The sequence below is a fragment of the Phymastichus coffea genome, unplaced genomic scaffold, assembly GCF_024137745.1.
Source record: "Phymastichus coffea isolate CEN01 unplaced genomic scaffold, Cenicafe_Pcof_1.1 PCOF00030, whole genome shotgun sequence".
In the NCBI taxonomy this organism is placed as follows: Eukaryota; Metazoa; Arthropoda; class Insecta; order Hymenoptera; family Eulophidae; genus Phymastichus; species Phymastichus coffea.
Genome location: NW_026706841.1, coordinates 3048626 through 3073828, shown reverse-complemented (window position 1 = coordinate 3073828; position 25203 = coordinate 3048626). Strand labels below are relative to the sequence as shown.

General features: G+C 41.4%; 1 protein-coding gene across 7 annotated transcripts in view; it reads right to left on the bottom strand.

Moving 5' to 3' along the window:
• Positions 1 to 25203, bottom strand: part of LOC131663055 (syndetin) — a 400041-nt gene that overhangs the window by 331262 nt on the left and 43576 nt on the right. For 6 of the 7 annotated variants that reach the window (XM_058933119.1, XM_058933124.1, XM_058933120.1 and 3 more), the window contains exon 2: positions 10451 to 11075. The exons of the other annotated variant lie outside the window; for it this stretch is intronic. In XM_058933119.1, coding sequence (XP_058789102.1) covers positions 10451 to 10906 — 456 coding nt within the window. In that variant the 5' untranslated portion in view covers positions 10907 to 11075. The remainder of the gene's footprint in view (positions 1 to 10450; positions 11076 to 25203) is intronic. 7 annotated transcript variants of the gene reach the window in all.

The window sequence follows — 25203 nt, the reverse complement described above, 5'->3', positions numbered from 1 at the left end:
ACATCCCCTCCCAAGTCCAACGATACCCCCGATCATCGGTGGACTACCACCTCGACCTCTCCAGCACCGCCGGCATCGGTCCCGGGAACTCAGAGGGACAGAAAAGGGAAACATAACAAAAGGGTAACACTCGCACACGTCAACATTTACTCTAATTAAAATTAACCTTCACCACTACTCACCCAATTGCCGTAGTCCGTACCCTGGACATCAGGTGTGCTGGCGTGCAACGCAAAGCGTCGCAGCTGCACCATCCCGACGTACTCGGCCGTGGTAGGGTGGCTAGGATCAACCGCCCCAGCCAGTCTACCCAATTCTTCGGCCTGCTCGTCCGTCCACAGCTCCGTAAACGTCGATCCCACCACCTCCGCTCGGGAGTGAAGAGACTCCTCCGAGGGACCAGGGGCAGGATCAGCCCTTTCCGCGTCATCGCCGGATCACGGCGGAGTGCGCCGCAGGGTGAACTCTGCGTCTTGCTGCCGGGAACTTGCATCCTGGTGTTCCTGCCGCGCATCCTCCCGCAGCATTAAGATTGCGGCATCCGGGCCAGCCTTCTCAGTCTAGAGAGCTCGTTTTCTCTCTATCCGCTCTCGTCGTAGACGGCCACCACGCCGCTGCTTCTTCTTACGCAGCTCGGCTGCAGTCCCCTCTTCAGCTTTTTTCCCTTGAGTCCCTCTCCTATCCTCACTCGGCGGTCGGGGTCCATCCATCTCCTGGGGCTGTTACCTTCCAGATGCCCCCGCCACACCGTTGGCCCCCGCCTAAGTCCGTAAATACCTGGCGTATGCGACAGCGCATCGCACGCAGTGGGCGACGGTCACGTCCAGGCGCCCACAATTCCAACAGCAATCCCTCTGGCTCGGCGGCTCCGGGCACCTCGAGCGGCGATGCTCCCCAGTCCTGCAGTTTAAAGCAGGTGAACGGCCTCATGTCCAACTCCCGGTCGAACGGCACCGAGCTCAGGCCGACCAGAAAAGTGCCGGTTGAGCGGCAAACCACCACGTCTTCTTCCCTGACCCTCGCAGCCGGAGTTCCGACAGGGAAGATGTCCCGCAATGGGGGCCGTGAGTCCTCCCCCGAAGCAATCGGCATCCTTTCTTTGCCTCGCCCAGGATCGGGCCGGACAGCAGCGGGCAGGCGCGGAATCCCCGGTAGAGGCTATCTCTCCTCAGGCGTCTCCCACGTCAATCGACGGTGATAGGGAAAAACTCCTAGAACCGGCTGGGCCCCGTCCGTCTCTCGGACCCACCGCCCAGCCCGGAACAGTAGACGCGGCGGCTCGGCCACCGACACCTGGCCAGTCAACCTGCGAGGCTCCGCGGCAGGCTCTACGGAGACCTCTCCATCACGGCCACCCCGGCCACCCGCCAACGGCGTTCCGGCAGGACGCGGAGGCGAAACACGCACCTCCCTGGAGCGACGGGCGCAGGGCAGTTCACGGTCTCGTTCTATCTCCAGCCGACGCGGGCGCCTCCCCAAAGGCATCGCCTCCGCGGAATCCTCGCCATGGAAACGGTGCGAATTTACGCATACATCACCTGATCTAGCGTCCTCGGTACGGTGGCGGCCGATCCTTGCAGCCCCCTCCAAGTCCTGACTACCCGGGCAGGAGGAATATCCATGATTCGCCGCCATCAGGAATCTGAAAAGAAAAGAAGGAAAGGAACCAAATAAATCTGAACTTCCCTTCTTTATCACGGCTACTTTATTAGCCATTCAGGGCCTACATCATCTTTAGGCTACACCTGGCGCTCGATGTTTGCGAACCGCCAGGAACTCTCCACCTCGTTGATCCCCAGACGTATGTGTCTGAAGTCGAGGAGGACAGTGAGTTGCTCTGGGATACGGGGGTGGTTGCAGACCCAGTGCGATGACCCACAGGTTCCCCTGGGTCCTGGGCACTGGCTCGCACTGTCCGACGTCTGGGGTACGTCGGACTTGAGGGTCTGCGCCCACTGGTCTACTGTGGACTTGGGACGCTCGACACTCTCCTGGTCCTTCATCTGTGTCGAAGCGTCCGGGGAAGCCTTCTTCGGGGTGACCCACGATGAGTCCCGGAGAACGTCTGCCACCGAAACATTGTGGCGCTCCCTTCGGGTGGTCCCCTCCAACTGGACTCTGGCGAAGTTTCGCAGATCTTCAATTAACTGAGTCGTATCAGGACCCAGCTGCAGATCTAACAACATCTGCGTGACGACCTTGAAGGTATCTTCTTCCACGTCGATTCTCTGGTCCATCTGTAACATCCAAAACAAAAAATCTCGGATGAAACTTCCTGCGCGAAGAAAAACCCTATCAAACGCCGCATCCCACCGAGTTATGCGTTCCCTCACCATTCCTTGCGGGAACGCCCTGGCCCTCGTCGGTTACCGTTCGGGTTTATATCTATTTATTATAGATAGACCCAACCGTCCTTTGCACGACGGGCACGGTCTTCCGAGGCCTTCCTTTCCCTCTAGATTCCTTTGAGGGAGAGTTGTTGCCTCTTGTTTGACCGGTGACCGTCTCTGGTACTTTTTGAGGTCGACCTCGACCTCTCTTGGTTGGGGCAGATACCGGCAAATCCGACGTCTCGGTGGGATCATTATCTACGGCCGTGCGGGCTGCTAATTCGATTCGCTCGCTCGATAAATCCCCCCTCGGATCGTCGCAATCGTTCGCCTCCAACGGTTGTTCCCTTTGCGGCTAGCGAGGATCGATGACTTCCTCACTTTCCTCTTCATCACCCGGACCGTAGTAGGGCTTAAGGTCTTTGGCATGGAAGAGCTCGGGCAGGATCTCCAGCTGATTGCCTAGCCTGTACGTGTTGGAACCACAAACCTCTTCAATCACGTACGGACCGGCATATTTCGGCGCCAATTTGGCTGAAATGCCTTGGGCAGCCGAAGAGAGAATCCTGTTCCTCTTCCAAACCCAATCTCCGACCTTAAATTCGGGTTGCCATCTTTTCCGGTCATAATAAGCCGCCTGACGCGCAGCTTCCGCCTTCGACTTGAAGTTCGCCCTCTCCCATAAATTAGGGAGCTTCTCCATATGTTCAGCCAAATCTACTACAGCTTGACCCTCCGAACATTCAAGAGCCTGCTGATCTTGGATTCTTCTGAACGTCAAAGGATGTATTGGCTGACGCCCAAACATGACCATCGCAGGACTATATCCAGTGGCGCTATGAGTTACCGAGTTCAACGCGAAGTTGAACTCTCACAGGTGTTCCTCCCAGCTCTTATGATCATGGCTCACGTAAGACGTGATCATGATTTTGAGCGTCCTGTTCACTCACTCAATGGGATTCGCTTAGGGATGGTACACGGCAGTCAAGGCGCGCTGGATGCCGTTCATCTGGAGGTATGTATCGACTTCCTGATTCTTGATGTCGGTTCCATTATCCGACAAGAATACCTCTGGCACGTTAAACCTAGTGCAAATCCTCTCGTGTAATTCCCTTGCGATTGTCCTTCCATTGGCTTTGCGTATCGTAACGCACTCTACTCAGCGAGTCTACAAAGACTAAGACGTACTCAAATCCTCGAAAGCTTTTGGGAAACGGACCAGTGATATCACCGGCTACCATCTGCCAGGGTCGTGACACTTGTCTACGACCCATCAGCCCGCAAGGTGCCCTTTGTTCCACCTTGCACTGATGACATACCGGGCAACTCTTTACGTACTCCCTGACCTGATCGTACATCTTAGGCCAGTAGTACAAGCGCCTAGCCCTGGAGAAAGTACGTTCTTGTCCTTCATCGTTGTCGATTGACCCTTCACCGTCCTTATCAGGCTGATAGTGATACAGCCTCGCTCACACTACCTTCCAAGTAGGGTGAGAGTGTGAGTCTTGGCATACTTCCTGGTATTGTTGCAAATACCAGGCGTCAGTGGTCTCCGGCCGACTATTTATGGCACTCACTTCAATTCCCTCCTCCTCATAGGCCCTAGACAACGCATCTGGTACCACATTGATATCCCCCCTTCGATATTCAATATCGAAGACATTGCCTTGCAATGCTAGTGCCCATCGCGCTAGTCTTCACGTAAGATTTCTCATATTGTGGAGCCATTTCAGGCAACTATGATCAGTGATAACCCTGAAGTGATGCCCTTCAATGTACGGCCGGAACTTTCCAATAGCCCATACCTCTGCCAAGCACTCTTTCTCGCAGACCGTATAATTCCTCTCAGCGCTGTTGAGTAATCGGCTGGCGTATTCTATTATACGCTCCTGTCCATCGACATCCTGCGTGAAGACTGCCCCGATCCCACTGTCACTGGCATCAGTTTGCAGTATAAACTAACCGTTAGGATCGGGCGATTGCAGTATTGGGGCGAAAGTCATCGCCTTCTGCAACGTCGTGAAAGTTCGCTCTTGCTCCTCCTCCCAAGAGAAACGTACATTCTTTTTCGTCAGGCGGTTTATAGGTTCAACGATCATGGCGAAGTCGGGTATAAAACGTCTATACCACGATGTCATTTCCATGAATCACTTCACCTGTTTGATAGTTTGGGGTGTTGGATATTCTAATATCGATCGTATCTTCTCGAGATCTGGTCTTACTCCGTCCTGGTTTACAAGAACTCCCAAGTACCTTACTTCCGTCTTACAGAAGTGACTTTTGGCTTTGTTGATGGTTAGGATTGCACCTAGAATTCTCTTCAATACGTTTTCTAGGTGCCGCTTTTGCTCCTCGAATGACGACGAAATCACAATTCCGTCGTCAAGGTAAGCAAAAGCAGATGGATCCGTATCCGGGCCTATCACCTTGTCCTCTGACCACCTCTGGAAAGTATGACAATCCGAAGGGCATTCTCTTGAATTGAAAGTGCCCTAATCCAGATACTGTAAACGCTGATATCGGACGTCATTCTTCCTTTAGGAGAATCTGATAGTACGCACTGTTCAAGTCCAGCGTAGATATGAACTTTGCATCCTCATCCGTCTTAGGATGTCATTCATACATGACAAAGGGTAAGCATCAGGTTTGGTAATTGCATTTACCTTTTGGTAATTCACGCAAAACCTATATTTTCCATCATCTAAATCCCAGTTTTCCACAAGCGGAACACTGGAGAGGCTTGGTGAAGTCGATCTTTCGCCTCTGTCCTTCTCGCAGCTCGCCAGGAGACCTGAGAGAAGGAGAATTTTTCTTTCCCCACGCCATCGGCTTTTACGCTGTTCTGGAGGGCTGTCTTGCCTTTCTTTGGCCAATTTGCGTAAAATTTGCTCAATGCCCTTCAGACACTCCTTCATCTTCTTATCAGAAGTGGAAACTTGCGTAGCCGATACCGTCGCTTGTTCGGTAGGCCTCCTGGCAGGGTTCTCCACGCCCTGTCCGCACTACGGATCTCCCTCCTTCTTTGGACGCGCCTTCCCTTCGCTGGCCATTGCAGTGGTTTGGAATTTACTACCAGTCGTTCTTTGCTTGGCTGGTAGGCGTGCTGAGGGAAGATCGTCGAGTTGGAGTTTGCGAATATACGTGGACGACGACCGTAAGATAAGGTGTTTTGTACTTTTGTCGCCCTCCTGTTAAATTCGCGTATCAACGTCAAGTCGCTCCGACGCAGCTGAATTTGGATGTTTGGAAGAAGGTTTGCATGGAGTAGATCTAATAACCTCTCCAAGGGCATGGGTGGTTCCAGTCTATTGACAAGAGCCACCAGGTTGGACACGTAGTCTCGCAATAATTCGTCCTCACCCTGCAATCGGTTCTGTGCTTCTTGCAACAGCCTTTGTTGCTGTTGCGTACTTGTGCCAAACCATTCTCAGGAGTCAGTGACAAATTCGGCATAACTGAGCTACTGGTACGTATTGTTATCGTACCAGGTCCTCGCGTTACCTTCGAGGATCTCTGATACGGAACAAAGTACTTCGTCATCAGTCAGCCCTGCGCCCACGCGCTGATCTTCCAACCTCGACAGAAACGTATCCACGCTCTGTGCCCTACTGCCCGCAAACCTCAATTTCCATCCGCGGACGATTTTCCCAACGTCTCTGGTTGTGGAGAGCCCTGAGGATAATTGAGGACCGGTGCCAGCCGATCCGCTTCGACTCCTCTGTCGAACAGGTGCGGATCTCCCGTACTCTTCCGGATCCTCTTCTCCTCCTCTTCTTCAGAAAGCTTCCGGTGGGGTGACGTCCCTTCTCCTGGGTACTGGTCTTGGAGGAGCCGGTGTGCTTTCCGGAATCCCAGAACCGTAATGACAGGTGAATGTGTCCTGAAAGTCCATATTACGTCTGGAGCACGGTTGAACCGAGTCGCGCTGTGAAAAACGGGTTGCATTGGCCATTTCATGCATTCCGTCGTCCAGCTCTCGTATTCGTTGGTTCATGTCCTGTGCCTTGCGCTCCGCACACACTTGTATTCCCTGCAGAGTCTGAAGGGTTTCTAGGATTCGACCTACTAGCTTGCGGTTGCGGTCGACTCCCTCCTTCAGATACTCTGTATTCCGGAAATTTTCGTTCGAGTATAATTCTTCCTGAGGTTCTTTCCAGGTGCATGATTCCTGCGACCTGAGATCTGGATTTCTCCGTCTCCTTTTCCACTCCTCCTGCTCCTGGGTGCGGAGGGCCTTCTGGATGAGCTCATCCTCTTCTTGGCGGCTAGCTTCACCCTCCGAGTCATTATCTGGGCTGACGAATGTCCTTGACATCTGTCAAAGATATTCCCTCCCTGTTGATGAGCCTCAGGGAATAGTCGCTATTCTCATCTGCGTTGAGGTTTTCCAACTCGTCACAGACTGTATCGAGCCACGCTTGTCGGGTGCGCCTCCTGCGCCCCGCCACTTCTTTACTGCGCGTGGTCTCTTCAAAATCTGTGACAGTATACTCTCCTAGCAACCATCTCCCGATCCTAGCCGCCTGCTGGATGACAATTCCATCCTAGCGCAGCTCCAGATCGGCCAACTAGCGTTGGCGCTGTGCGAAGGTCAACTCTAATGTCCAATTGTCGATTTGAGCTGACAACAGAGTCAACTTGCCTCCGCACGGGAGGTGTTCCTATCACCCAAGGTATGAGAAGGGTATACACTATTTAGTGCAACTACCCTTAACGCCTCCTTTTTATAAAGCACAAACTTGCTAGATTATGAGCACGTGCAGTCTCCGCAAACTATCTAATAATATTATAAAATATCCTACCTAAGGTCGGAGCCTGCTGTTTGCTTGCTCCGCTTGGCTAATATTTCCTGGACTGCACGCTTGGGTCGCGCTCTCTGCCTTTATCGTCGTTCAGGTGCTTCCAACCCCCCTTTATCCACCAAACTATGGCTGAAATAGGTTAACACCTGACTAGTCCAAACGATCTGAAATCACTTCGACTTACTAATAATTATCGCTTTCGGCCCTTTTTACAATAAACTTAACAACTTATAAGCAAAAAAGTCGAAGTAATTTCGGTTTTTCCCCTGCAGAGGGCGTATAGTTCACGATTTCGCGCTACCATCCGCTCAAACCTTCCTAAGCGCTTGCGCAATCGTCTCTCTATCTCGTTCGTCTATTACCATTGACGCACAATCCTATTCGTACGAAACAGGTCTTAATACCAGTTGGGCGCCGTGTAACGGGGGAGGTTATCTAACAAAATGGAAAATTTATTTAAGCACAAACTCTCACGATACAGAGCTAACAGCCGCTCCGTTAAACACGTATAGTTGTACGTGTATCCGCCTTTACTTCAGATGATTTCGTTTTGGTGTCTTCTTTCTAACTAAGTTGACCTCACCTTAAGTCACTTGACTTGTGACACTCGATGTATCTTAGGCGTGAGTGACTTTATGCCTAATCCGCTTAATCCCCTAGATGAAATCGGATTAAAACTTAAGCCTTTATAAATCGTTTAAGCTAATAGGAAATGAAATGATGTAATCGGCGAATAAATTAAACTGACTTTAATTAATAAAAAATCACTACAGTCTTTGTTGGGCCGAAAGACTAACGCACGCGAATAGGATTTTACAATGAATAATGTTCGGAGAGAGAGAGAGAGAGAGAGGGAAAATTCGAATTTTACCGCGAACTAACACTCGGCGCGAATACAAAAAAAATCGCTATTATGATTGACAAAATACTAAATGTATTTTGACACGCGATAATGAAGGGAGGTGCACCTACCCTGCGATGCAATTACGGCGATCAGCCGTAATTATTGATGAAAAAATCAACTGCCGATACTCCTCCAATTAATCAGCTGCGCTGCCTCACTCTGCCTCCAATCTGCTGCAATTTGCTGCTTCTGCACCGCTGCTGCTTATTGCCGCGATAACGCCGTTGCACTCACGCATGTAAAATCGTCCCAGAAAACTTTGTAAACGGCGAAACACAGTGCAAAATGATTTAGCGGTATTGTCGCGAAAACAGCTGAGGCGTAACTGCATATTTCAAACGCTCGCGCGCCCTCTCTCTCTCTTTTAATCGTTTCAACTAACGCGCGAGTAACAAAATCGTGAACGGATCGATTAATTGAATCGACTACCGTTGCAAAACTTAATAAAATTCTATGAAAAAATCTCAAACTACTCTTATAATTAGAATCATACTTGAATGTAGAAATTTCGAGATTAAAATAAATAATAAATAATAAAAGTCAGTATTCCCCAAGAAAGCGTTCTTCGCCCTTTACTGTTGGTACTTAATTTACAGCCAGACGTTTCAACCATAGAAAATATTAATATAGTCATTTATACTAATGACACAGCTATCTTAACATTCCATTCAAATGTAACAACGACGTTTTATAATTTGGCTACGAGAGTTACTAGTGGTTCCAATGTCATGAGTGGTCTTCAGAACTTCGTAGTCCTTTGCATTGTAACGGGGATTCTGTTACCCCGTTAAGGGTGATGCTAAGTGGCTACTCGGCCTGCGGGTAACTCGTATGGGGAACACGCGGGATTCAGCCCAGCGGCTCAGATATGCCCCTCGAAGGCACTCTTGCCTTCGGCCCGCGGAGAGCGTCGTAGGTCAGGTAGCAGCGGACGGTGCAAGCCGGCGTGCGCGTAACACGGGAGGGAGGAAGTGCCGAGAGGAAAGACGCAGTGGTTAGCAGAATGAATATTTATTAAGACTAAGATAACAAAGGAAGCGTACAAATAGCATTCGCAGGGAGAGAGGCAAGCAAGAAGCAAGCGAGAGAGAGAGTCTTAAGATCGAACGGGCACTTACATGAAAAGTTCGCAGTGGCCTCGGATTTAGACTTGACACGCGCAGGTGTTTGGCCACGAGGCAGCTCCCTCGGGCTGACCGGCTAAGATCGGCAAACACACACCCACGCACGCACGCTGCACCCTTCGTCTTTATCGGTAAGAAAAACCCGAGCTGTGTAGCACAAAGCACTTCTTCCTTACGTCGATCGCCGAACTTGCTTCCTCTCGCGAAGGCGGGCAGCCGATTCTCACTCGCACGCGGACGTGGTCCCCCTCTCTCGTGCTAGCTATTCGGCAGCGGCGCGTCTCAGCCAATTAGGCAACGTGCGCGACATTCGGGCGTCCACGCTTACACGCGTACACGCGGGTCTCTCTCTCTCTCTCTCTCTACTCGGTGCTCCCTGACTTACCTCGTGCCGCGTCCACAGCTACGGCCAGGCAAAAATACATAAAGAAAAAAATACATGGGTTATCAACGGATTATGATTAACTTAAGGGGAGAGAGAGACATAACGAGCCTCGGCTCGTTATAGCATGAAAAAAGGCTTTATGTTGAGCTCTGCGTACAAGATATATCGAGTCGTCGGCCAATTTTGTTTGATCAAAAATGGACGCAATGTGTTCTGTTAGCATTTATTTTGCAATCTGGTAGCTTGGTTAGCTCTCTCTCCATTGGTGCGCAGTTCCAAATCAATAAGAATGTTGTATAAATCGTTGTTAGGTAGCCCAAGACCCATGTTTATCTTGAGTAGAAGCATTGTTGTAATTATTCCCAACAATTATTGAAGGTATTTGATAATAAATATTGTCAGTGCAATCGATAGTATCATCGACAAGAAACTACAAAAAACTTTAAGATGTACACCGCCAAAGAACAATTCGCTGATAGTATCGCTGCTCTGCTTCATCTTTTCCCATCAGAAATGCTGCCTCAGTGTCAACTAAAGATGTCAGATGCTCAAATTCTCCGACAATACCAAAAAATCTGGAGCAATCGAATATCAAAGAAAGGGTGGAAAGATTCCTTCTCTTTTTTTCGCAGACTCCTTGCTTGCTACGCCAAGTTGTACTGTGTCTCTCTGTCTCTCTCTCTCTCTCTCTCTCTCTCTCTCTCTCTCTCTCTCTCTCTAAATTAAACAAAATGTCCTGCGCAGTACAGAAAAATGTAACAAATCATTTCTAATTTTTTTAAGTTATTACTTATTAAGTTATACATGCAATTCATTAATCAATAAAATTGATGAGGTATAATTACATAATCATGACGTAAACTCTATCATGTACATTGTAAAAAATTATGAATATTATTGCTTACCACTTTCTTGATGTTGTGAAGTAATTTCAATATTCGTCCAATGACTTTTCTCTTTCGAAAGAAATATAGAATTTTTAAACTTGCAAAAATCAATTCTGATGATTTTAAATTCAAACTTCTTCTACAACTTCTGCAAATTTCTACAGTATGGGTCAATTTTTTCTGAACTTTCCTAATTATATGTAGATGATTTTCATATAAAGACCACTTTTGAAGAATTAAAATTATTACTTGTGTAGAAAGTATTCGGTGCTGATTTTTAAGTTTACTACAATAGGTTGATATCTCACGTAAATCTCTAAAATTACTCATATGATGTAATACAAATCGCCCTGTATCCAATTTTTCATTATTAAAATATTCCAGTTTAATAAAATTCAAAGGATCTATATCAACCATTTGTATAGGTTTTGATTTTATAAAGAGTAAATCTTTCAACTCTGGTGGATAGTCCATCCCAATATTTATTATCCACAGTCGGTCTAAAAAAATCGACAATTAATATGCAGTATTATTTATGCTCATGGTAATTATGTACAAAGCTATAGGAAGATACAGAGTGCTCAAAGTCACACATAGGACCTGCAAGTACTTGATCAAACTTTCTTCTTGACAGCTTTTTTACCTGAAAAAGAAAGTATACGGAATATGTTAAATTTTTTATATTGGTAATGACGACGAAAATTATCAATGGTACATTATCAAAATAAATTGTCTAGTATAACAAGTCGTATAAAATACCTCAAATAATACTGTACATAAAATTTACAGAATGTAAATGTCATTAACATAAAAATATGATAAAAGAATAACAATAAATTTATTAAGGATTTAAGGATGTGTAAACATATAACGTAAATCAGTTTTACTGAACTCAAGTGACGTAATTAAATATAAATAATATTCACTGTCTTTAAATTATAACATTACGGTTATTTTCGCTAGAATTAGTTCGCGGCCGCCCGCACAAATTATTTTCAAAGGGAATTCAGGAGGCGTGAACGCTCCCACAACTAAATCACGCGCCGAACAAAAATGCGTAACTCGCTCATACAAGGTTCAGAATGAGGAGTGATACAATAGGTAGACAAATATGACAGAATCTTTATCTAAAGGCTTTTACTCAAAACTTTCTTCCTTCTTCTATTTCTCTTTCACTTTCTTTATCTTTCTTCCTTCTTCTATTTCTCTTTCACTTTCTTTATCTTTCTTCCTTCTTCTATTTCTGTCTCTTTCTTTCTCTTTCTTCCTTCTTCTATTTCTCTCTGTCTCTTTCTTTGTCACTTTCTTCTTTCTTCTACCTCTTTCTCTCTCCTCGCTCTTCCTCTTCTCGGCCGCTCGTCCTCATATCACATCTCGACAAAAAAAACCAAGCATAAGTGTGTACTCTACATGTACATATTCGCAAGTTGGCACAGTGCGTGGATCTCAAAGAGAGCTCGACGACAGAATGTCGGCCGTGCCGTGATTCTTCATCACAAAATGTAATCATTCGTTCAGCGTTTGATTTTCCATAAGAGTAGACGTGTTTACATTACGTTCAACTCGAAAAACGAAAGAGGAAGTAATAGTTAATTAAGCGAAGTGACAGTTAATTTAAATATATCCTACAATATCATGATAAAATCAAAGAAACAGCCAAAGTGGTTACTCGGTCAAGAGTCAATACGTACATTTCATCGCCACAAAATAACAAGAAAAGTAGAAAATTGTAAGCAAAAATGGATAACGGTAATAGAAAACGGATAGTAAAAGATGATAAATAAGTCCAGAATATCAACTTCTACAAAATAATTAAAATAAAAAAGAACATGAAATGCATACATAAAAAAGTAAATCTCCACCAATCTTTATTTATAACGTATAACATATTAGTCTATTAGAAAATCTATTAAACTAAACTACTACTAAACGTAATAGCCAAAGATAATTATATATCAATAGTGCTGGAGCAAAACAAAATGAAAATTCAACTGACAGCTCAGGAAAACATTTGCCAAATTCATAGGCCAACAAAATTTGTTGAAAAATGAAAGCCCATACTTAGAGAACAGACATAGTGTACCCGAAAGAAGTTAATACGTTGAGTCCGAATCTGAAGTCAGTATTGCTCTAATACCTTAGGTTTTTTATATACGAGTATCCTAACTTAATAAGTATGACAAATACTGTTTCGAACTTTTTTCACATCGCGATTTTTTGATTAATTGCAAATCCAAAGAAAGAATTGAATAGAGAAAGTCTTTTAATTTAAAAAATTACTACTAATTTTTCTGAATGGATTTTTATAAGCTGAGATATCGTAGTTTAATATAGAGAAAATTTGAGTTTTAAATGGTATCGCAACGCATATGGAAAATGCTCCCAGATGTGTAATTATGAAATACACTGCTTCATTTTCGATTAACAAATTCTAATTTAACATGGGGTCTGTACTCAAACAACAGTTAACGTGTGAAACAATCAAAAATTCAAATTTGTAGATAGGATTAGCATGAAATTACGATCCGCTATGGCTGAATTATAGAATAATATGTTATACGACATGTATTATATAGTTATAGTCGGCACAGCTCGCTGAAGAAACGACGGTACTCTTCGACTCGTTAACGGCTTCGGAAGCCGTTGTTACTGTTGTTGTTACCGCTTCTCTTTGCTTTCGTGGCTCTCTTGCTTGTTAAAGGCAGTATTTTAAAAGAGACGAGGTAAAACAAAATAAAAATTCAACAGAAAACTAGAGAAAAATATTTGGTAATAATTAGCGCATTAAAGAAAAAGAGCACGCAATTTTATTCATATCAGTGTAAGAAAGATAAGAATTTTAAAGTAATTTTTAGAAGTATACATCTTTTAATTGAAATAGATGATTTAAAAAAATTTTTACTATAGAAGAAGACAGGCAATGTACAGTGCCGCTCACGTACTTTTACCCCCCCACGGGCAAAATCAGTCTAACTTCAAAGTTTTATATCTCTGGTAGAAATTAACGTACAGAGACGCGCGTGGGTGTGTTTGAAAGGTCTTTCAGAGAGCTTTCAAATGATATGACTCACGGTTGCCATCGATTGTTTTTTTAAATTTTGCAACAATTATGCAAAATTGAAAATTCTGAAATTTTTTTATTATTTTTGACAATTAGCCAATTTTGGAAAAAAAATCGTACAAAAATTTGAAGTACACCATTTTTTAGCTAGTACGAAGCCCTATCTGAATCACTCATCAAAAATTTATTTTCGTCAAATATGACGCGCGCACGGGCATTTTTTCCTGGAAGTGACAGTTTTTTTCAACATTTTTTATCTCCGTCAAATTGTAACAATCGAAAAAATTTTATAGGAGAAAAAATGTTTGTTTTTTCACGTAGAATACTGCAATAATTTTCTTTTCGGTTTTTCGAAAAATTTTTTTTTTCGGTTTAAATTATTTTTCAAGGTCGAAAAAAAAAAGATTTTTTTTTTATGTAATTTACGATACTTGTTATGTAGTATTATTGAATGGGTGGAAAAAAATTTTTTTTTCTGGTTTCTCATCTTTTTAGCGTACCGACTGTGAGAAAAAAAAATTGAAAAAAACCGAAAAAAAAATTATTGCAGTATTCTACGTGAAAAAACAAACATTTTTTCTCCTATAAAATTTTTTTCGATTGTTACAATTTGACGGAGATAAAAAATGTTGAAAAAAACTGTCACTTCCAGGAAAAAATGCCCGTGCGCGCGTCATATTTGACGAAAATAAATTTTTGATGAGTGATTCAGATAGGGCTTGGTAATAGCTAAAAAATGGTGTACTTCAAATTTTCGTAAGATTTTTTTTCCAAAACTGGCTAATTGTCAAAAATAATAAAAAAATTTCAGAATTTTCAATTTTGCATAATTGTTGCAAAATTTAAAAAAACAATCGATGGCAACCGTGAGTCATATCATTTGAAAGCTCTCTGAAAGACCTTTCAAACACACCCACGCGCGTCTCTGTACGTTAATTTCTACCAGAGATATAAAACTTTGAAGTTAGACTGCTTTTGCCCGTGGGGGGGGGGGGGGTAAAAGTGGCTGACCGGCACTGTAAAAAGCATCCATAATATTCAGCACCATGTGACGAAGATACCGTTCCAACTGTTCACCGTTGAATAAGAACACGATTATAACAGTTAACAAATATATGAAGTTTATAGATTGTTAAATGATTTGAGCCGTTAATGCCAAAAAAAACATCCGACAATTTTCCATATCCGACGACGTTCAGTAATAATTCGTGCACATAACAAATTACTATAATAAAAATGTGATTTGTAGATAATGTCCAAGGCAATACGTACCTTAAGATACACTATTTTTAAGAACACTATTTTTTGTACTGTTTTACGACACGTAATATAGTAAATCAGCTCGAGTGATTTAAAAATCGCACTAATAATGAGAAAATTAAATTAAACCAAAATTAAATTGACGTGTTTCCGGATTTAAAAAAAAATATATTTACGGGGTGTTTCACCCCCTAGACCACCCCCGTCAAACTATCAGAAGGTTAATCCACCTAACCCTGGGATAAACAATTTAGTCGTTTGTTATTTCTTGAAATAATTTAATCCTATGTACGAGCGAGCTACCTCAACTGACCAACCTGCCTCTAACCCACCAAACCCCCATAAACCACCCTTACCGAACCACATGCAGGCTATCCCACCTAATCCTGTGAAAAGCAATTTTAGTCGTTTGTTATTTCTTGAAATAAGTGAATTTTACACCATAAGAGAGTTATCCCAGCTGTATAACATACCTCTTATCCACCTACCCGTAACCTATCTAACCCCCACTATTATAAACCACCCTTACTGAAACACAAGCAGGGTAAACCTCTTAACTCTGGGAAACACGAGTTAAGTCGTTTGTTATTTCCTGAAATAATTTAATCCTACGCCTGAGCGAGCTATCTCAACTAACCAACCTGCCTCTAACCCACCAAACCCCCATAAACCACCCTTACCCAACCAAACGTAGGCTAATAGACCTAACTTTGCGAGAATTGAGTTTATCAGTTGCTTTTTCTTAAAATAATTAATTTCTACTCCGTACGTGTGGTATCCCATTTTTTTTGATAAAATATATCTGTAGCTCAAACATAATTTATGAGAAATAAAAATATGTTTTATACATTTTATTTTAATAATACTAAAATGGCGAGAAATATCTCTTAAAAATAAACACGAAAATAACACGAGGTATAATTATCATTTATAGATTTATACATATATATTTCTATTCGTATGAAGATACATAAATATATTTACATAAGAGCCATCGTACGCGATAATACATATATTTTGATTTTTCATAATAATTTTCATCTTTTTCTTTTTTTTAATTATTGGTAAATTAAAATGTATCATTCAACGAATTCCTTACAGAAATGATAATCATCGAAAAAGTGTTTGAAACATAATGATCTTTTACACCAACCACACCGTATTATAGCAACATTTTTACATGCTTCTACTTCGCTATGTATTGTTACGTCTCGTGCATAAACTACGAATAGCGAATGTGCGAAACGTACCAATATAGTACTAGTGGCTGATTGAGGCTCACAAGTAATGAGGAATATACGATATATGAATAAGAATGAATGTGTTTTATTATTTTGTTGTACTTACAGTTTCTAGAGTACTTTCAGTATCGTAGATCTTGGTATTTGGATAGGTTCAATAATGAAGTTGCACGTTCTCACTTTTAATGGATCGCGTATTTATTGAGATCAAATAATATAGTTTGACAGGTAATAATTGAATAGTTAGCCAAATTGTCGAACAGGCTTGCACGCGACTGTAGCGTCGATACGTAGAGTTTATTCGTCAATTGTCGAACTGACGTGTACGGAGTAACAATAAAAGATGACTGACTCTTTACAGGTGGTTTGTCTTATATACATAGATTTGTGCTCAATTTATCGCTGATGTTTCTGTGTAGTTGGGTAATTTTTCCTTTTGAGTTCAATGTGTGTTGTGAAATGCTGAGTATGGTCTTTGTATTTTGCTGCTGTGTAGTTTTCTGGTGGATGTGTACATAGTTTTGATTTTACGAAATTCGGGATTGCACTTTTTAAAGAATGTGAATGAGTAAAGATACGTCTTGAGACGTAACATCTCGGGGCATAAGATATTGCAATTAATATGTATTGATTGCAATGGTTGGTTTTCGGTGGAAAAGATTATTTCATTATGTGCATTTCCGAGTTTCGGAAGTTTTGGAATTTGATTGCGTCGGTGGGATCATTTTTCTGCAAGGTGTACAAATTATTTGGTATATAAAGGCTACGTCGCTTCAATAGCTTACAAAGTGTTCTCTGCGCTTGTGACGAGAATATAGAATTTAACATGTATGGTTTCCCGAGAAAACGTCGTTCGATGGTTTGCGTAAGTATTTTGCTTATTTACAGTATGTATGTGTATATGTAAATGCTGTATGTAGGTGTCTATAGTGTATATATATAATTTTGGTTTTTCTTTCCTTTAGTTTGAAGACTGGAAGTATACTCGTGCTGTCAGGCGTGCCAGGAGGGAGGGTTTGTCCATGCCCGTTGCGCCGAAGCCTGGAACGAGGAACTATCGTAGGATAGAGGAAAGTGTTTCTATTTTCCAATTCTTGCTTGATTGTTGGTTTTATTCTGTTTTCTTGTTAATAGTTTCAGGATTGGACTGTTATCCGGGCCCTAAGGCAATGTGACTGGCTGACACGTACTTCATACTACCTTGGGGAGTATGGACCGGACGAGGACACTTGGGGTCTTCGTGATATGTTTTTTTATGAATTGTGTGTATATTGTAACGGATTTCGTAGAGTTTATATGGAAGTGTTTGACGATGATTATAAGGTTTTTATCGGGCCAAGTATATCGCATCGGTATGATTGTAACTGTATCTAGTATGTATGGCGAGTCATTATTCCCGTTTTCCTGGCTTTTTACGATTTGTATAAAAAGGATTGTTTGTGTTTTATAAATACAGAAATTGAATTTGAAGAATTTTTTTTTTTTATTGTCGTAAACCTATAGCGAATATTTCGCTTCCTTACCCGCTTAAAATTAGGCTACATTTGAGGAGTGTCATGTTTGTATTAGTTTAATTCTAGTGAAAACAAATGTTTATTTGTAGTTGAAAGAGTGGTTTGATTGTTGAAGGTAAAAGGTGGTCTGTTTAGTAGAGGAGGTGGCGTTATGCATCTAGGTGTTGAGATAGGCATTGTAGGGATAATCTTGATTTCTTGCAGTTCTATGTTTTTTCTTTGTCGTTGTCTGTTCTGTTTTTGCTTGGTTTCTCGAGTTTGATGAGGAGGTGTGTAATAGAGCTGAAGATGGCTCCGATTAGGTGGAGCGACCAGCCGTAGATTGCGTGTAGTGTGTATCCTCTAATTATTGTATCTATTATTAATTTTATTGTGTTTATCAAGATCAATATTATAATTATAACTGAAGAGATTGATCCGCAAGTGATCATTTTGTTTATGATCATATTCCAGGTGTTGACTGCAATGTTTTTTATGGTATTTTCTGAGAAGATGCTTCCACTCGTTGTCACGTCTCCCGTTATTTCTCTTGCTATGTCATTGAGTATTGATGTTCTCTCCATAGGGAACATTATTTGTTGTTGTAGTTCGTCTAGTTCGTCTTGAGAATATACTCCACTTGTTGCTAATGAATTTATTGATTTGAAGTTCCATCCTATTTTTGTGTTAGGTCTAAGTGTGTTTGGTGCTGCGCATGGTTGGGGTTTGGGTGTGAGTCTTACCCATTCTTCTTCGAGTTTGTAGTACGTTGGGACGAGTACGTTGCAGTTTACCTGTTCCCCTTTCTTTTTGAGGATGTGTGTTTTAGGTGTCATGAACCATGTTTCGTTTCCAGAGGTTACTGGGAGTTCGTTGTAACATTCTTCTAATTTAATTATTTTTACTGTTTTTGGTACACATTTTATTAAGTGTACTGCTTCTCCTGCAACTCTTGCGATGTATCCCGGTTTTTTCATGATGTCGTATGCAAATTCGTTAGGGGAGAGGGTGGCAATGGATAGGGCATTTTGTATTACCTTTCTTTCAACTTCGCATCTTTCTGTTATTAAATTCAAGTATAGTTTGTTCAATTGACTCCTTAAATGTTTTTCTACGTATACGAATTTTCAATTGACATATTGTTATTGTTATTGTTATTACTTCAAGAACTACGTCCAACGTGGAACGCTGCAGAGGTAAACTAAGTACCTGTACGCATTAGTCTTGGTTCCCTATAGTCATGAATATGCAGACTCACCTTCTCTATCATTTTTTTAAATGATGTAGGAGGATAAAGTTGAACACAATCATGACTGGACCTACAGTTTAAGGTGGAATCCGAACCACCGGATAAATAAATTTACCATACCTATGTAAATAGGTCTAGGTTTACGTTGCTTCTTGTGCCTACTAAGTCATTTTCTAGTTGGTATGCGTTTATGTAATTGTCTTTCTCTACGATAAATAGTTTCGGGTGTTCCGTTCTTACAAGTTCTCTGTTGCACCGTTGTATTTTGTTTCTGGTGCTTAGAGCAAATGTTTTTTCACTAGAATTTAATGCGTAAATTATTTCGTGATCGTAGTCACTAGAATATTTCGTTGCTATGCCTTTAAGTAGTACATCGAATTCGTTTTTGAAGCATTCTTCTCCTGGTAAAATATCCCAGAAGGTATAGCCTGCTTCCATGTCTATACATGTTTTGTCAGAGAACTTGCATACGGTCCCTGTGTTTAGTTTTAATTTATCGTTATCTAAGTTTACTTTAGCTCTACTTTGTATTAGTGTTATTTTGATAAAGCCATGAACAAATACCTTATTCCATGATCCGAAGCTATAAGCGTAGGCTGCTCCATAGTAGGAGTTTCCTTCTGCGCTACCCGCGAAATCGATACTTTTTGAAGTAGTTGCGTTTATTTTTAGATTAACAATTTTATGAATATTGTCATATACGAAAGTTCCCGTTTCATGGATAAATTTACATTGTTCATGACTTATTTCGTAAATGTATTCCTGTTCTCCAGTTGGTGTGGGTATTAAGTGCCCGAATATTCCACATGTGGAGACGGTTCTATGTATTTCTATTTTACATTGTAGTACGGAAATTTCGCGGAATTCCGCGGTTTGTATTAATTATATATATACATTTGATTTATTTACGGGAGTGTTGTGAAAGTCGCATTCTCCCGTGTCTACTAAGGAGTACGTCGTGATGTTTGGCGTTGTTGTCCCGCAGTCGTATCCAATGATGGCTGATGTTGTTTTGATAATTGTAATTATTATTAATAATTGTTGATACATATTGAAATGGTCATGAGTAAAGATACGTCTTGAGACGTAACAGTATATTGCAAGAATTTCCAAAACTAAAATTAACAGGGTTATCTGTTTTAGCTGGTTTTTCAGCAATGTAGCCGCTTTTATACCAAGCGTACTTAAAAATATTTGTATATCTTCGTGAAGAAAGCTGGTTATGGACAAGAAACTGCATTTTTATGATGTTATTTCTTAAATGTAGATTCATTTCATAGTCCATCAAAATTACTTGATCTGATAAACGTCGAACGAAGTTTTTCCAGATACGAAATCCATAAACATCGAGTGGTTGGATGTTCCCTGTCGTTCCTGTGGGAATTTTTTTTATATTAACAATTTTGTTTGTCGGCATCGTTTCCCTTACAGCTTTATCGCAATGTCCACTCCAAGAGTCGAATAAAAGTACAGATTGAGGTCCAACATTTGGGTAGAAAACTTCTTTTAACCAAATTTTAAAATGATCTAAAATAAAAAAATGTCCAAATTTTTTTATGTCATTGCATTATAATAAACAAGAATATACTAACTTGTCGTTAATTTTCCAGATTTAGATGCTTCCACATGTACATTTTCTGGTCTAAATAATGAAGATTCCACTATGAGACCGAATTGACCACTTTTTTCTTTTAATACTATAAAAAGTGGTGATAAAAGTTTCCCGGTTGCTGATATAGTTGGCTGAATTGTATAACTGTGCGTTGTCGATGAAACCGACTGTACCAGACATTGCACCTGCTTTTCTCCTTCAACTGCTAATGTTCTTCCCGAGTGCATTTCTAATTGGAAACCACTCTGATCTGAATTATAAAAGTTTGCAATGCCGATTTCTGGTATACGAGGTCTGTCCGGAAAGTATCGGGCCTACGTTTATATCTTCGCGCCATCGTGTTCGAGCGACCTCTACCGGAAAGAAACGTCAACAGTAAAGCCTCATGAATCTATTGGTTACTTACTGACACCTGCCGGACGTATAGTTCATGCGCAGCGTGTCTTTGTTTACAGTGTCTTTTTCGCGTTCGTCGGATTATGATATTGTCAAAAATGACTGAAAAACAAGATGAACGAATTTGCATCAAATTTTGCTTTCAACTCGGAAAAACGAGTTCGGAAACTATTGAAATGATGCAAAAGGCCTTCGGAACCGAGTGTATGAGCAAAACACGAATAAAAGAGTGGTATAAACGGTTCAAGGATGGTCGCACTTCTGTCGATAGTGATTCTCGTTCCGACCGACCTTCGACGACAAAAACTGCAGATAATATTGAGCGGGTGCGACTTGCAATCGAACAAGATCGTCGTATGACTGTGCGAGAACTAGAAGAAGACCTTGGGATACCAAAAACTATCATTTCAGAAATTTTAACCGAAAATTTAGGAATGAAACGCGTGTGTGCGAAATTCATCCCAAAATTGCTCACAGCAGAGCAGAAGAACATTCGCTTAGAAATCGCTCTGGACAATCTGGAAATGGTCAATAATGATGATAATGTGCTTAGAAAAGTTATTACAGGTGATGAATCATGCGTTTATGGTTATGCTCCTGAAACAAAAAAACAATCTTCACAGTGGAAGCATTCTGAATCACCAAGACCAAAAAAAGCACGTCAAAGTCGGAGTAACGTTAAGTCAATGTTGATTGTTTTGTTCGATTGTGAAGGTGTTGTACATTACGAATATGCACCAACAGGTCAGACAATCGATAAAGACTACGATCAAATTTTGAAACGTTTGCGTGATGCAGTAAGAAGAAAACGGCCGCACTTTTGGGAAAGTGGTGACTGGCTTCTCCATCACGATAATGCGCCAGCGCATTTATGCAATCTTGTGCAGCAGTTTTTGAGCAAAGACAATATCGCATTGCTTCGACAACCTCCATACAGTCCCGACAATAGCCCCTTGTGACTTTTGGCTGTTTCCAAAACTAAAAGAACCACTCAAAGGACACCGATTCGATGACAAAACAGCACGAAAATATAAAGGTAGGGCCGATATTTTTCGGACAGACCTCGTATATGCGGAAATACTGAGAAAAGAAAGGAACTAGAAACAAAAGAAACGCTAAGCAATACGGAGATGGGATTCAGGTAGGAAAGAGGAACAATGGACGCAATATATATATATTAAAAACAATAATAGGGAAGGAAATAAGGGATAAAGGAGGAGAACTGTACGTATGCTTTGCCGACATGAAGGCCGCTTTTGACAAGATGAAGAAGAAGAAAATATGGGAAATCATGAAAGACAAAGGAATAAATGGGAAAATCTGGAAAAGAATAGAAGAAATATATAACAAAACAGGGAGTAAGGTAAAAGTTGGAAGAGAAATAATTGGGGAGTTTGAGACTAACAAAGACGTAAGGCAATGGCGCTCTTTGAACACCACGCTATTTAATCTTGCCTTCGTCGACCTGGAAGTCAAGATCAAACGGGTGCAAGAATGACGGGTCTCCCTCTTCCCTCTCTCTCCGTATATTTTACTTTTTTCTAGCCTTTCCTCTCTCTCCTCCCTCTTATCCTTTTTATCTTTTTCATTTCATTCCCTTTTATATAGTTCTCTCCATGCTCCTTTTTTTATTGAGCCATTTCATTCTTCTCTTATTTTGTTTTCATACCTCACTGCTCTTTCTAATGCTGTTTCTTTCATATCTTGTCTTCCTGTTTCCCATCGTATTAAGTAACTTGACTTGTTTCTATCTAATCCCAATACTCACTTTATGTATTTTAGTTGTAATCTGTTTATTTCTTCATATCTCTTCCATCCCCAGATTGCTGCTCTATACGTAATCATGCTTTTCGCCAGTGCATCGAACAGGTTCATCCTTAACTCCAAATTTTCTCTAAATAGCTTTTCTCCTAGCCTCCATAGCCTTCCGTGTCCCATATTTATTTTCCCTTCTACCTTCTTTATCTGCTTTTTATTTCCGTTATTTCTGCTTATCACATATACCAAGTAGTTGTACTCTTTAACTATCTCTATCTTCCCACCTTTCCCTTCGAATTCATTATCGTTCCCCCTTCCTCCTCCTCTCCGGTATTTCATCATCTCTGATTTTCCTTCAGTTAGCTCTAATCCCCTTTCTTCCAGGTATCTATTTAATTTTTTTAGCATCGCTTTCATTCCACTTTCACTCTTTACCATCATCACTATATCATCTGCCTATGTCCATATTTTCTTCCTTCCTATCACTACCCGTTATTCTTGCATCTGTTTGATCTTCACTTCCAGGTCGGCGAAGGCAAGATTAAATAGCGTGGTGCTCAAAGGGCACCCTTGCCTTACGCCTTTGTAAGTCTCAAACTCCCCATTTATTTGTCCTCCAACTTTTATCTTACTCCCTCTTTTCTTATATATTTCTTCTATTCTTTTCCTAATTTTTCTATTTATCCCTTTCTCTTTCATTGTTTCCTATATTTTCTTCTTCTTTATCTTGTCGAAAGCGGCCTTCATATCGGCAAAGAATACAAACAGTTTTCTTCCTTTTTTCTTTATTTTCTTCTCTATTATTGTTTTTAATATATATATTGCGTCCATTGTTCCTCTTTTCTTCCTGAATCCCATCTGCATATCGCTTAGCATTTCTTTAATTTCTACTTCTCTTTCCAGCTTTTTCCTCAGTATTTCCGCATATATTTTATATCCCGAATCCATCAGCGTTATTCCTCTATAGTTTTCTACTTCTTCTTTCCTCCCTTTCTTATATATTGGTACTATTATTTCCTTCCTCCATTCTTCCGGATATCCTTCTCCGTTCGATATTCCGTTTAAGCATTTTATCATACCTTTTAACAAGCTTTCCGTGCCTTCCATCCACGCTTCATTTGCTATACCATCTTCTTCTATAGCCTTTTTCTTTTTCATTTCTTTTATTACCTCTTTTACTTCTCTTACTTTGATTTCTTCACCTTTCTCTCCTTCGCTGTCTTCGGTTTCTTTCGCTCTGCTTTCATCCTTATCTTCCTCTCCCAGTTGTCCCTTGAAGTGCTTTAATTAACCATTCTTCTTTTCCTATATTTTCATCTAAGCCAATTCTTTTCTACTTATTGCAATTCATTTTATCCCAGAATCTTCTTCTCGTCTTATCTTTTCTTATTTCTTCTGCCACTCTTTTCCTTTCAGCTTCTTTCGCTTTTCTTATTTCCTCTCTGTATTCTCTTTTTGGTTCTAGGTATTCCTCTCTGTCTTTTTCTCCTTTTCTTACATTATTTAACTCTGCCACTACCCTAGCCCTTTTTATCCTACATTCTTCTCTCCACCAGCTTTTTATGGATCCGTAGTTTTTCCTTATCTTCTTTTTTACGACTATGTTCCTCACTCTATTTTTTATCTCTTTCCATTTTTCTGTTCAATCTATTGCATCTATTCATCTCTGAAACCCTCTTATACCTTCTTCGCTCCAGTCGTCTATCATTGTTCTTCCTCTGCTTTTCTTTCTTCTGCTATTTTGTCTCCCAATTACACTTCTACTGGTAAGTGGTCTGACTTTACCCTCTCTTTTATTTAAACCCTTTTTATTGCCTCATCACCTTCCTCGTTACCTACTACATAATCTAACGTTGACATTCCTCTCGCTCCTATATATATTATTTCTCCCTCTTCATCTCCTTCTTTTCTCCCATTCATTATCACTAAACCCATTTCTCCTAGTCATTTTATCATTTCGTCTCCCTCTGCGATTAACGGTTTATCCTTGGCCTTTATTACTTCTGGGATTTCTTCTGTCTCCCACTCTCTCCCTCCATTTCCTGTTTTTGCGTTGAGGTCTCCTCCTATAATTACTGTTTTTCCTCTGTTCTCCTCTATCTCTTCGCTTAGGTATTCATAGTTTTTCTTTTTCTCGTATTACATATACACAGTTACTATCGCGTATTTCCTGCCTCCGATCTTTATTTCTCCTGCTATTACCTCACTTGTCCATTCTTTCTTCCATTCAACCTGACTCATCCCTTTTCTCTCTCTTACCGCCATTATTTCTTCCCCTACTTTTCAGCCCCTTCTTCCTTCCCTTCTTGAGTCTCTCCACTCTATGTTATACCCTTCCAGTTGCTTCTTCACCCTAGTTTTTACCCCGTTCCTCTTCACCCAAGTTTCCGTTAGCCGTATAATATCGAATTCCCTAACATATTCCCAGTCGTCTTCGTCCATGCTACTAATCCCCGCCACGTTCCAGAATAGTATCTTTACTGCCTCGCTTCCCTCTCTCTCTCTTTCCTCCTCTCTCTCTTTTTTTTCCTATTGTTTTCAAACCCCTTCCGCCCTTTTTTCAACCATATTTCCCTCTTTCTCGCTCCACCACCATTCTTCTTCCTCTGACTTCTCCCGTTATGCAACATCGTTACCTCTTTACGTTTACTTTTTATTTCTCTCGCTTTCCCTCTTACTTTCTCTCTTATCTTCTGCTGCT